We start from the raw sequence: 14840 nt of genomic DNA, 5'->3' as shown, positions 1-14840 counted from the left end.
CTTTGTGATATGGTCTTGACGAATTGAGATCAAAATAAAATATCATTTAAAAGTAATTTGTTTTAATATTTTACATGTTTCACATTTTGGCTTCAATGTCCATTGTCACCACTCGGACCATATTTAATGACAGATTTGTTTTGAGCATACATAGGTCATTGTTACTAAAAATATAATTTCACAACCTCTTACCAAGTCAGCAAAAAGTGACTAGATGGTTCACCACTGTGACATACCACTACGAGTCAGTAACAAGTGACAAGATGGTTCACCACTGTGACATACCTCTAGCTGAGTCAATAACAAGTGACTAGATGGTTCACCACTGTGACATACCTCTAGCTGAGTCAGTAATATGTGACTAGATGGTTCACCACTGTGACATACCTCTAGCTGAGTCAGTAATATGTGACTAGATGGTTCACCACTGTGACACACCTCTAGCCGAGTCAGTAACAAGTGACTAGATGGTTCACCACTGTGACATACCTCTAGCCAAGTCAGTAACAAGTGACTAGATGGTTCACCACTGTGACATACCTCTAGCTGAGTCAGTAATATGTGACTAGATGGTTCACCACTGTGACACACCTCTAGCTGAGTCAGTAACAAGTGACTGGATGGTTCACCACTGTGACATAACTCTAGCTGACTCTAGATGTTTCATCAGAGAATAAGAGAGATAATGTTTTAAAACAATATTTTATTCCTGTGACTTCTTGTAACAATAGACTTTGCTATTACAACAATGCATAAACTCACTAAAACAGTGCAAGGTATACTCCATGTATTAAAGTTACACCATTACAACACTAAAACAATGAAGCGTTTACACTTGTACAACATCTTACACTAAAACTAGAAAGATACACCATTACAATGCTGCACAGCATATTACACTAAGATGGCGCATTACACCACATTTTACAAAGTGTCTAAGCTAAAAACAAGTTACTACAACTTATCACATGATGTGAATACTCTGGTGTAAAATAAATAAATATTATAAATTTTGTACAATTCATATCGCGGATGGTTGAAAGATTTCATAACAAAATATAATTATTGTATTATTGCATACATGTAATAATTACATACATACATACAGTGACAATGATAAACGTACTGTACATGTTGCACACATCCTCTCAAACAATGGTAACAGACTCCTCATGGAGTAGATATATCACAGCTTTCTATAGGCCAGATACATGTATAGAGTTGGTAAAAATATCTTTAACAATTTATATATAAACTTGTACTAAAACAGACCGATACAGAAACATTTGTATTTTTTGTTAGGTTTACCAGTATAATTACTGTACAGTATCACCAATTTTGATTGGTCACTGAATAACGGGTATGTTGGACAGAGCTTTTGATTGGTCACTTGATAACGGGTATGTTGGAGAGAGCTTTTGATTGGTCACTGGATAACGGGTATGTTGGACAGAGCTTGTTACACTGACCTGGTACTTGTATCTTAGCGCTCCTCAACTATGACCTTGTATTCTCGTCCGCTGCTTGACACAGTGTATATATAAAAATCTGTCTGAACAAAAATAAAGCCCTATATCTTTGATACATAATCATCAGGAATATTGATATTTTACATCATAACTTAGATCAAAAAGCACATTAAAAATACAGATTTGGGTGGTCGGGTGGCACAGTGGTAACACATTTGCCTTTCAACTCTGCGGCCGGGGTTCGATTCCCTTATCAGACGTGAAACGATACGGGGTCACCTGCCCGACCATGTGGAATTTCTCCAGGTACTTGGTTTCTCCCACATAAAGACCCTCATACGCTTCCATTCATGCGAACATCGAGAGTGAATAACATAAATATAGCTTGTTTCCCTAATGTTGTAAAATAAATAGTTTACAACATAAATATTTAAATATCTGAAACAGAGAGGCAGGTGTAGAATATTGTTATTAAGAAAAATTATCATTAACAGCAAAAATAAATTATCAGAACACATTCTGCTACACAAAGAAAGTTCATCCACACGTACATCATCCCAAGTTTGCCCATATACAATTAGAGTTCCCAAACATACGGTGGAAACTAATCTATATAATTCCCAAGTTCACCAAAACATTATTTAACCTATACACTATGGAAGTTAACTCTGAATATAATTCAGAGTTCACTCACATATAAGACAAGTTCAGTCAAAGAATGTTTACTCACACATACACATGTTATCTCATTTATTAACACATAAAATGATAACTCTGTAGTTTCTTATTAAAGTTGACTGTAACTTCAAAGAATTTCGAGCATCAATAAATTGTACAAACACTCATGATTATATTGATGTTTTTAAAGCAGAAATACGGGACGGTTCTAGTAGGTTACCTGTACAGGTAGCCTTCCTACCACAGAAATACAGGACTGTACCAGTAGGTTTTTACCTGTACAGGTAGCATTCCTACCACACAAATACAGGACTGTACCAGTAGGTTTTTACCTGTACAGGTAGCATTCCTACCACACAAATACAGGACTGTACCAGTAGGTTTTTACCTGTACAGGTAGTATCCCTACCACAGAAATACAGGACTGTACCAGTAGGTTTTTACCTGTACAGGTAGCATTCCTACCACAGAAATACAGGGTGGTACCAGTAGATTTTTACCTGTACAGGTAACATTCCTACCACAGAAATAGAGGAGGGTTATGACTAGTAGGTTTTTACCTGTACAGTTTTCATTTCTACCACACAAATACAGGACAGCTCTGATTGAAAGAAAAACTCTCCTTGTAAGTAACTAAATTAAATGCGTTTTGGAAATTATGATCACAGTTTTCATATGTAGTGTTCTTGTATATACATTATATATGTATGTAGAAAGTATGTTATTTATATTGAATAGTACATGTTTAAATTATGTCGTCATACTGTCATGACGTCATAGGCATGCAATACGTAGACGCTGTAATTGTTATGCATCAGTTACAAGTTTTCAAAAGCAATATGTTATTCATTATTATGTGTCGTAAGTATATTGCCTGTGTTGGGCCCTCCGCCATCTTGTCATTCAAGTTGCAATATGTATACATATTATATGAATATTGTGTTATCCTATATGCTGTGTTGCATTTGGAATAAATAAATTGAAAAAATTGATTACCTGTACAGGTAAGTATCTTTCCTACCAGATATGATGGTGTCCTGTAGGATGGTACTAGTAGGTTTTTACCTGTACAGGTAGGTTTCATTCCTACTATTTTTTTTATCACAGAACTTTATTGAATATCATTCAGGCAGTGAATAACTTAACATTTAATATAAGATCAATGTCTGAACATATTAAATAGAGATGATGAGTTCTATCATATCACAGTCTACATCTCTATGGTGTAGTTAGTTTCATGTAGTATCAATTAAAGAGTTCTTAAAATCACCTCAAAAATCCCACATAGACCATAGGCCAGACGGCTCACCTCAGAAAACCCACATAGACCATAGGCCAGACGGCTCACCTCAGAAAACCCACATAGACCATAGGCCAGACGGCTCACCTCAGAAAACCCACATAGACCATAGGCCAGACAGCTCACCTCACAAATCCCACACAGACAAATAGACTTGCCTGCGCTCACCTTGCATAATTATAACCTCAAAGATCGTAGGTCAGACAGCTTATCTCACAAAGCCCACATAGACCACAGGCCAGACGGCTCGCCTCACAAGGCACACAAAGACCATAGGCCAGTTCACTCACCTCACAAAGCCTACACATAGGCCAGTCAACTCACCTCAAAAAGCCTACATAGAGGCCAGTTCACTCACCTCACAAAGCCTAAATATAGGCCAGTTCACTCACCTCACAAAGCCTACATATAGGCCAGTTCACTCACCTCACAAAGCCTACATAGACCATAGGCTAGTTCACTCACCTCACAAAGCCTACATAGAGGCCAGTTCACTCACCTCACAAAGCCTACATATAGGCCAGTTCACTCTCCTCACAATGCCCACATAGACCATAGGCCAGTCCACTTTAAACCTCACAAATCCCACATACAGGCCAATAAATTCCAATCACAAAATACACGTCATCAATATAGATTCAGTGCACTTGTATTGAAGATCATGACAGTTTAGTAACCTTGACAACAAAGAAAATCCCTAAATGGCTGAATATTCAATGTATCTGACTACTACAATTAAATGATGCACCCATTTAGGTATACATGTATATGTAACTTATAGCAAATAGTACACTTTACTGTAACAGTTATACATTTATACATAAATATCACAGCTGATCATATATCAAACTTACATATTTTACAAAAAAATAAATAGTTAAAAAAACTTACATAAAATAAAAACACAAAAATTGATGTACAATGTATATATGAAAAAAGTACAAGCATTTGTAGAATCTAATAAAATTATTTTTTTCTAAATGATGACATTATTTGTATTATTGTTTAGACCAAAAACTCAAATAGTCATTAATTAGAATCATTATAAATTTTGTTACATAAGAAAGCAATTATTAATCTGAAAATGTAAACATATGACTATGAACAACTTGTAAATATATATATACACATATGTAATTGGAATTATCCCTGTGACAGCTATAGGTTTTCTTGGACATAGGCCACAGTATAATGATATATTGTCCTGTTACACCTAGACTATAGAAAGTGTTCATAGGCCACAGTATAATGATATATTGTCCTGTTACACCTAGACTATAGAAAGTGTTCATAGGCCACAGTATAATGATATATTGTCCTGTTACACCTAGACTATAGAAAGTGTTCAAAGGCCACAATATAATGAGATATATTAATTCAAGAACCTGATGATTTGAACATTTTTGTCATTTTAATTGTTTAGAAACGTCTACTGAAGCTTCTGTCACTACTTATTCCATGTGGAGAGCCTTGTTTTAAATCCTCCCTCTGGTGAGGGCATTTGTGAAGTCAGTAACTTTTAAATCCTCCCTCTGGTGAAGGCATTAAATTTTATGTTGTCACTATTTATTCCACGTGGAGAGCCTTGTTTTAAATCCTCCCTCTGGTGAGGGCGTTTGTGAAGTCACTTTTAAGTTCTCCCTCTGATGATGGCGTCCTCCCTCTGGTGACAGTGTTTGTTCAGTCTATCACTTTTTATTCCACGAGGACAGCCTTGTTTTAAATCCTCCCTCTGGTGACGGCGTTTGTTTCCTAGATTTATTTGATTTAATTGATGAGACCCCAGATATAGGTCGTGCTCGAGTAGATGGACGACTGTCATTACTGATCACAGTACTGAGGAATCCAGACTTTTTCCGACCAGTACTTGGGGCAGATTTGGCGCGACTAGATATTCTACTGGTGGCTGTTCCTAAAATGTTATAAAGATGAAGAGTTTAGGTCTCGGCAAAATTTTGAAAAATAATATTGATCATATTTGTCTTCTCATTGTCATTTCATTTGAGAAAATAAGTTAACTGAGGCCTGGCCTTTAAATAGAAATGATAATGACACCAAACTAATGACAAGGGAGACAACTCACCAATTCTGGGAGGGGGGGATACTGGAGGACCACCATTTATCTCCAAACTGTAAAGGGAAGATATGTGATCTAATTATAATTAGACTTGTAAATTCTGCTCCTCTGTGATACACTTTAGTATTATAGGGTTTCCTATGCTGGTGCATTACTCATATCGCAGGTATATTATATAAAATCTATTCTCATGCATTCACTAATATTATAAATCTCATGCATTCACTAATATTATAAATACCTAGCTAAAATATGATTAAAACAACAGCAAACAACTTATATAATTAGGTCAGATCTGATCCTATCAGCAGATGAATATTATCTCATTACCATATATGGTCGTCAGACAAAGAACACATATTATTTGATCGATCATTAATGAACAATGATTAGAACTCTTTGGTTCAGTAGCCTCAGTCTGCTAAAATGCACTGTAAAAAGTTATTAGATGTTCCTTTGTCAGATCTGTAGCTACATGACACTGAAAATATAAATCGACCCAGTAGTATATATGACAATGATCTGTAGAGAAGCCGTGACCATACTTACCATTGGGACGGCAAGCCAACAATCTTTGCCCTCTGGAAGTCCTCCACAAATTCAGAACTTATTTTAGCGTTCTTTCCGATATTGTCCATCAAACTTTTGTACAGACCAGGCGTGTTCCTACAGGCACTGAACAGTAACCTGGCAGCCGTCCTATTGAATGTCATGTATCCCATGGCAACAGCCACAGCACTCCGCACCTGGTCATTGTCAGAGTCAAGCTGGTCAACTAGGTGTTCAATGGCGCCGGTGGTTACCATGGCGTCGGGGATGCCTGCCCGAGTGTGGGCCAGACTAGAGAGGAGACTGGCAGCCAATACGATCACATTATCATCATCATGGTCTAGTTTCTCTACCAGCATGGTAACGCCTCGGGCAGTCAAGTTCACTTGATCCTGGTCAACGATGACTCGAGCCAACACAGTAATCTGTATAGATGGAAAACAGTGTTAACACAGGTGAGTTGAGGAGAGATGGCCAACCTTATAGTGGTCAGAATCATTTACCAATAACAGGTTAATTATCTTATAGAAAACAGCTTCATTATCATGGTGCCATATCACTTACATGATAAACACTATTGGCTTTCATTTTACATCATAATTCATCATCAAAGTAAATTATAACTGTTGTTTTAATATAGACTTAGTGAAATTAAATACATATACAACTTATATATGTACCGTATTCACCTCACAATAAGCCTCTGTTTACTAATACATGTCCACGTGATTCGGTGGACTGTGACGGATCACGGTATTCCGTCAATGATCGTGGACAGTCTTGCCCACGCATGTCCACCCATTTCAGGCATGGGGTGGATTTAGCAATGTCCACGTGAGCTGTTCTGTACAGTGTTACAGTAAGCCCATCCTTGTCTAATGTAGTTGATAAACAATGTGTTATTTTGTCCTTCAATAAGACTATTTTTGCGGTAAAGCTGATGTGATGTTCAGACCAAAACCCAAATAAGTAGGTCCAAACAAAGTAATACCAAATAAGTTCACCTCAAAGTAATAAAGAGTAAATCTAATTATCCCAGACCTACCAAATAAGGTAACTCCAAATCAATCAAAGTGAATCTTATTATCCCAGACCTACTAAATAAGTCATTAACCCCAAAGTAATAAAGAGTGAATCTACCCGGTAATTATCCTCGACCTAACAACTCAAACACTATATCTTACCTGAAACGCAGCGTAACACACAAAGTAGGGATCAGTAGAATGGATGAAAGGTTCAAACACCGAGTATTTGATGCCTCCAGCTTCCCGAATCGCAAACTGCTTCGGTGTGTTGTTGAAGGCAAATATTGTCAGTGCCATTCCAGCCCTCAGTCGAATCTCCTGGAAAGATAGGGTAAATAGACATTACAGATTCTCTAAAGTCTTAAAAAGTCTTCAAATATCTAATTATCTAATCTAATTATATGATTAAATCTATAGATGCTCTGAAGTCTAAACATTTTACATACGTTTTCATATATTTGATATTGTTTTATAACCCTCAATTAATTTGAATGTCATCTTGCAACCCTTTCTCACCTATGCATACATGTCAATATTTTTCTTCATCTTAAATAATTCCTTCATACATCACTTTCGATACACTGTCAAATCCTTCATAATTTATGTTTTTTTGGTACTAAACCCATGCTGGTACTATATAACTTATATGCGTGGAATATAGTAGCGACAAGTTAATGAAGCTTTACATACCTCATTTTTGGACTTGAGCAGGTCTAGCAGCATGTCAAATTTGAAGTTTTCACAGTCCTGTAATTTCTCTTGGTTCTCTGAGTTACTTAAGATGATGCATCCCAGAGAGGTCGCGACCTCTACCTGTACTTTCTCTGACAGCGGATTGTTGAGGATACCCACCAATATGGGGATGGCATTCTCCTCCGCGATCCTTTTCTGAGACACCTTGTTATTACAGTAGGCCACACCTAAAGGTCACAGGTCAAGGTCATTTAATAGTAACATTTATCTGGCTTTGTCCATGTCTAGAACCAAGCCAACACAAGTTTCATACAATTCAGTAATAATTTAACAAAGACAACTCGATTGTATGGCAATAAGTCACACCCAACGTAAAATGAAAAGTTTGATGTATTTGTCTTGAGATTATGACCGGCTAAATACTGTACATTTATGATGATGCTACAATGTTGTATGAATCATTTAACAATGATCACTCGACACCAAGGTACCCATAACTCTCCGCTGACACAAAATCTGATCTTTTTGTAAGAATTTTGTCACTGATAGAGTGTAGACTCTACATTACAAATATATATTAGTAACACTTGATGTCTTAGGTAAGGTCAAGCTAAGTCTTTATATATAACTTACCAACACAGAGAATTCCAAGCACCTTGATGACCCGGAGCACCACTCCCTCATTTTTTCCATAGATACGGAGCAGACGGATAAGTTGCTGGAATGCATCAGTCTGGGCGAGCTTGTTTTGGTTCTCAATGTTCTCACGTCCCCAGAGCAATGGCCATCATACAACCTACACAGGTAAAGTATTGTCTAAGGACAATGGTATCATACAACCTACACAGGTAAAGTATTATCTTAGGACAATGGTATCATACAACCTACATAGGTAAAGTATTGTCTTAGGACAATGGTATCATACAACCTACACAGGTAAAGTATTGTCTTAGGACAATGGTATCATACAACCTACACAGGTAAAGTATTGTCTTAGGACAATGGTATCATACAACCTCCACAGGTAAAGTATTATCTTAGGACAATAGTATCATACAACCTACACAGGTAAATTATTATCTTAGAACAATGGTATCATACAACCTACATAGGTAAAGTATTGTCTTAGGACAATGGTATCTTACAACCTACACAGGTATAGTATTGTCTTAGGACAATGGTATTATACAACCTACACAGGTATAGTAATTATCTTAGGACAATGGTATCATACAACCTACACAGGTAAGGTATTGTCTAAGGACAATGGTATCTTACAACCTACACAGGTATAGTAATTATCTTAGGACAATGGTATCATACAACCTACATAGGTAAAGTATTGTCTTAGGACAACGGTATCATACAACCTACACAGGTAAATTATTATCTTAGAACAATGGTATCATACAACCTACATAGGTAAAGTATTGTCTTAGGACAATGGTATCTTACAACCTTCACAGGTAAAGTATTGTCTTAGGACAATGGTATTATACAACCTACACAGGTAAAGTATTATCTTAGGACAATGGTATCATACAACCTACATAGGTAAAGTATTGTCTTAGGACAATGGTATCATACAACCTACACAGGTAAAGTATTATCTTAGGACAATGGTATCATACAACCTACATAGGTAAAGTATTGTCTTAGGACAACGGTATCATACAACCTACACAGGTAAATTATTGTCTTAGGACAATGGTATTATACAACCTACACAGGTAAAGTATTATCTTAGGACAATGGTATCATACAACCTACATCGGTAAAGTATTGTCTTAGGACAATGGTATCATACAACCTACACAGGTAAAGTATTATCTTAGGACAATGGTATCATACAACCTCCACAGGTAAAGTATTATCTTAGGACAATGGTATCATACAACCTACATCGGTAAAGTATTGTCTTAGGACAATGGTATCATACAATCTACACAGGTAAAGTATTATCTTAGGACAATGGTATCATACAACCTACATAGGTAAAGTATTATCTTAGGACAATGGTATAATACAACCTACACAGGTAAAGTATTATCTTAGGACAATGGTATCATACAACCTACACAGGTAAAGTATTATCTTAGGACAATGGTATCATACAACCTACATAGGTAAAGTATTGTCTTAGGACAATGGTATCATACAACCTACATAGGTAAAGTATTATCTTAGGACAATGGTATCATACAACCTACACAGGTATAGTAATTATCTTAGGACAATGGTATCATACAACCTACATAGGTAAAGTATTATCTTAGGACAATGGTATCATACAACCTACACAGGTAAATTATTATCTTAGAACAATGGTATCATACAACCTACATAGGTAAAGTATTGTCTTAGGACAATGGTATCTTACAACCTACACAGGTATAGTATTGTCTTAGGACAATGGTATTATACAACCTACACAGGTAAAGTATTATCTTAGGACAATGGTATCATACAACCTACACAGGTAAGGTATTGTCTTAGGACAATGGTATCATACAACCTACACAGGTAAGGTATTGTCTTAGGACAATGGTATCTTACAACCTACACAGGTATAGTAATTATCTTAGGACAATGGTATCATACAACCTACACAGGTAAGGTATTGTCTTAGGACAATGGTATCTTACAACCTACACAGGTATAGTAATTATCTTAGGACAATGGTATCATACAACCTACATAGGTAAAGTATTGTCTTAGGACAATGGTATCTTACAACCTTCACAGGTAAAGTATTGTCTTAGGACAATGGTATTATACAACCTACACAGGTAAAGTATTATCTTAGGACAATGGTATCATACAACCTACACAGGTAAATTATTATCTTAGAACAATGGTATCATACAACCTACATAGGTAAAGTATTGTCTTAGGACAATGGTATCTTACAACCTTCACAGGTAAAGTATTGTCTTAGGACAATGGTATTATACAACCTACACAGGTAAAGTATTATCTTAGGACAATGGTATCATACAACCTACATAGGTAAAGTATTGTCTTAGGACAACGGTATCATACAACCTACACAGGTAAATTATTGTCTTAGGACAATGGTATTATACAACCTACACAGGTAAAGTATTATCTTAGGACAATGGTATCATACAACCTACACAGGTAAAGTATTGTCTTAGGACAATGGTATCATACAACCTACATAGGTAAAGTATTGTCTTAGGACAATGGTATCATACAACCTACACAGGTAAAGTATTGTCTTAGGACAATGGTATCTTACAACCTACACAGGTAACGTATTGTCTTAGGACAATGGTATCATACAACCTACACAGGTAAAGTATTGTCTTAGGACAATGGTATCTTACAACCTACACAGGTAACGTATTGTCTTAGGACAACGGTATCATACAACCTACACAGGTATAGTATTATCTTAGGACAATGGTATTATACAACCTACACAGGTAAGGTATTGTCTTAGGCAATGGTATCTTACAACCTTCACAGGTAAAGTATTGTCTTAGGACAATGGTATCTTACAACCTACACAGGTAACGTATTGTCTTAGGACAATGGTATTATACAACCTACACAGGTAAAGTATTGTCTTAGGCAATGGTATCTTACAACCTTCACAGGTAAAGTATTGTCTTAGGCAATGGTATCTTACAACCTTCACAGGTCTCAAGACAAAGGTTTAAAGTAGATTAGGGCATGGAACATCTCTAAAACAAAAGATCAGGTCCCTAAATAGCCTTAGAAACAAAATTAGGTCAGTTCCCTAAATAGCCTTAGAAACAAAATTAGGTCAGGTCCCTAAATAGCCTTAGAAACAAAATTAGGTCAGGTCCCTAAATAGCCTTAGAAACAAAAGTAGGTCAGGTCCCTAAATAGCCTTAGAAACAAAATTAGGTCAGGTCCCTAAAGAGTCGCCATAAAAACCAAATTTTCAACAGCATATTAACAGTTATAATTCTGGAATTTTCCGGGTTGCCATACATATACCTGAGTTTCCCTTAATTGATTTTCTGAGGTAAATGTACCACATCCTTGACAAACTTACCAACATGTAGGAGTTTTTCTGTGGAGTCGTACAGCATACCACAGATGTTTGAGATGGTGGTTTTTTCGGCTATGTATTTTTGCTGTGTCTTAGTGTTTCCGGCCAGTGACCACAGAGTGCAGGCCCCTTGTTCCCGCACTTCCACGTGGTAATTCTGTAATCAAGATCAGCCATATATCAAGGTTTTTAAAGAATATAGGATTTATTGTATGGTTGGATATCATTAAAAAAGGATTAAACAATTCAGTTTTTGTTTAACGTCCTATTAACAGTCAGGGTCATTTAAGGACGTGCCAGGTTTTGGAGGTAGAGGAAAGCTGGAGTACCCAGAGAAAAACCACCGACTTACGGCCAGTACCTGGCAACTGCCCCATGTAGGTTTCGAACTCGCAGAGGGCTAGTGATAAAGTGTCGGGACACCTTAACCACTCGGCCACCGCGGTCCCTATAAACAATTCAGTGTAATCGGAGAGGGTAGTTTACTGTACTGTACCGGTGCCAATAGTAATATAGTGTACATTATCTAAACTTTATTCATGCTTGGTTCTTCATTCATAAGGGACATAGCATGTTAAACAAAGTAATCCTCTATATAAAGGACACCTCTCTATAATGGACACTTTTCCCTTGTCCCCTGAATGTCCTTTATACACAGGTTTGACTGTACCTTGAAGAGTTTCAGCAGTGCCTTCGGAGCATCAAGATCCAGAAAGGCCTTCTGGCTGCGAGGGTTGTTTTCTGATAAAGCTTCGATAGCATTGGCAGCCTTCACCTGGACAGTGACATTCTTCAGGCCCTTTATCAAGTCTACCAGGGGCCTGTAATAAATGTTGATACAAACTTATTTCTTAATCTTCATGTGACAGAGAAAAACTAGATAGGTGAAGATACAAAATACATCAAACTTCACCTCAACTAGAAATGTAGGAGAAAGAAAGTGAAATGCTCAGACATTCTCTACAAGAGGTTTGAATTACTTAATTCTGTGAGGTATATGATTTTAGATTGATAATATTTACAGTAAACATTTATATTGTTATGTTACAATGTATATATAATAGATCTTTATAAGAAGAGGTAAACTTGGTATTTTAGATAATAAAATAAGTTAATCTTGTGCTTGTAAATATGTTTTGTTTTACAGAAATGTGAGAATAATCCGACAAACAACTCACTTGACAGCTCCCTCGTTTACTACAACATCCTGATTACTTTTGTTGCCCTCGGTGACTGCTGCTATGGCGGCTGCTGTGCCTGCCTGGAGAATCTCTGTAAATGTTACAGGGTAGTGTTGGAATGACTGTGATCCTCACATCATGGTAAATAATATTATTACCACAGTATAATTCATCTACATGTATACAAAAACTTTGACTCCTTGGTGTGGCCCTATACAGGGAGTTTTAAGTATAATAACTTACACCTATATCTTCCTAAGCTGAGATGATTATCATTCAAATGAATTATTACCTCAGGTAAAACATACAAGTGTAGTGAACTAGGAAATAGACAAGTTTTACATGTTATCAGTTCAAAGTTACCTATAGTATAGAAAGCCTATGTATACGCTATAGTCAGCCAAATCTATTTAATTAACCTGTTTAAGATTAACGGCCTTCATTTGTTGTCTATGTCAAGTAACCAAACGGTAGCACCTGAAAGTCAGTCATTAGTATGTTGCACACGGTCCGTGGGACCAGTAGTCACAGTGCCTAGATCTAGAGTATATAATTGGAAATGACGCTATAGGGGTTTAGAGACGCCCAGATTTCGGGGTAAATGTCAGGATTGGTCAATTGACCACATCTTCAATCTATACATATTAATTAACTCTCAGGGGATATAAACGCAGTTTTCCAGTAGTTTTCAGTCTGAACGGACTTAGTGCCGTTTAGATGTACATATTTAGGATGTAAATGTGTGTGAACTGTTAAGTGTGAATGCGCCGGCAATAGTGTGGAAGATGGATGAAACTTCATTGGATTATATTGTACCTTCAGGATTTTCCTGTGGATTAATAATTATAAGTAAACTTTATATCCTGTGTTGAATTATGTTTACCACAAACCACAACCATCCTTTCATGGCCGGGGCATAAAACTGTGTACATACTGATGACGAGTGTATTATGTTTGGTTTTGATGATTTTATCAACTATTACTCATCTGCCAGCTACAAACCTGAGTTAACTGTGAGGAACTCCACTAGAGGTGGTATGCCCCCACACTCGGCGACAGCATCCTGATTACGTTTGTTGGCCACACACAAGACACGGACAGCATTGACAGCATTAGCGAGCACATCCTCCATCTCTGAGTCCAGCAGATTGACCAATGGAGCGATGCCTTCCTTCTCAAAGATACAGTCCTTATTATCGTCCATACAGGCAATATCTGAGAGTATTAATGCTGCCCTCGACTGAATCTCGTCCAGCGGTGATCCCAGCAACTGAATGATGATCGGGATGGCGTCGGCCTTTGTGAGGGCGATACGGACCGGATCCTGCTCTGAGATGTTACAGATTACAGAGGCGGCCACTGACTGAAGTTCCTCATTGTTGATTTTGAGCACACTCACGAGGGCTGGAATACCGTCTGCGATCAGAGGAAAGAGTTGTTAGTGGATCTATACAGTAGTTTTACCATTATATATAATTGTGGTCTTCTTTTGTTAAAAGATAAACTTAATAAAATCAAAAGGGGAAGCAAAATAATTTTTCTGAAATCATGAAATCCCTTTTCAATATATATGTATTATTCAACTGTTAAACCTTTTGGTTAAAATGAATTAGGTTTGTCGATTTCTCAAAAGGACCTGTTAACATTGTCCTGGTATATAATCCTCCATGGTATCATCAACACAAAACTTAGATGTCAGTTAAAAAGCTCATCCATGCACAAAGCAGCAAATCTTTTTTTAGAAAAACAGCAAAAAATTATAATTAATTTTAACAAATTAAAAAAAAAAAAAAAGATAATAAAAATATGAATTTAAAAAGTAT

At 36.8% G+C, this 14840-nt stretch overlaps 1 protein-coding gene across 1 annotated transcript in view; it reads right to left on the bottom strand.

Moving 5' to 3' along the window:
* Nucleotides 1-3142: 3142 nt before the first annotated feature.
* Nucleotides 3143-14840, bottom strand: part of LOC117343248 (ankyrin and armadillo repeat-containing protein-like) — a 55849-nt gene continuing 44151 nt past the window's right edge. Inside the window, 11 exon segments of the mRNA XM_033905592.1 lie at nt 3143-5359; nt 5531-5577; nt 6074-6498; nt 7258-7416; nt 7789-8018; nt 8425-8563; nt 8565-8587; nt 11840-11993; nt 12507-12657; nt 13015-13108; nt 14020-14433. Of these exon segments, the coding sequence (XP_033761483.1) occupies nt 5136-5359; nt 5531-5577; nt 6074-6498; nt 7258-7416; nt 7789-8018; nt 8425-8563; nt 8565-8587; nt 11840-11993; nt 12507-12657; nt 13015-13108; nt 14020-14433 (2060 nt within the window). The 3' untranslated portion in view covers nt 3143-5135.

The sequence above is a fragment of the Pecten maximus genome, chromosome 15 (assembly GCF_902652985.1).
Source record: "Pecten maximus chromosome 15, xPecMax1.1, whole genome shotgun sequence".
Lineage (NCBI taxonomy): Eukaryota > Metazoa > Mollusca > Bivalvia > Pectinida > Pectinidae > Pecten > Pecten maximus.
Note: the sequence above shows the minus strand (reverse complement) of the source record. Positions and strands in the feature narration are given on the sequence as shown.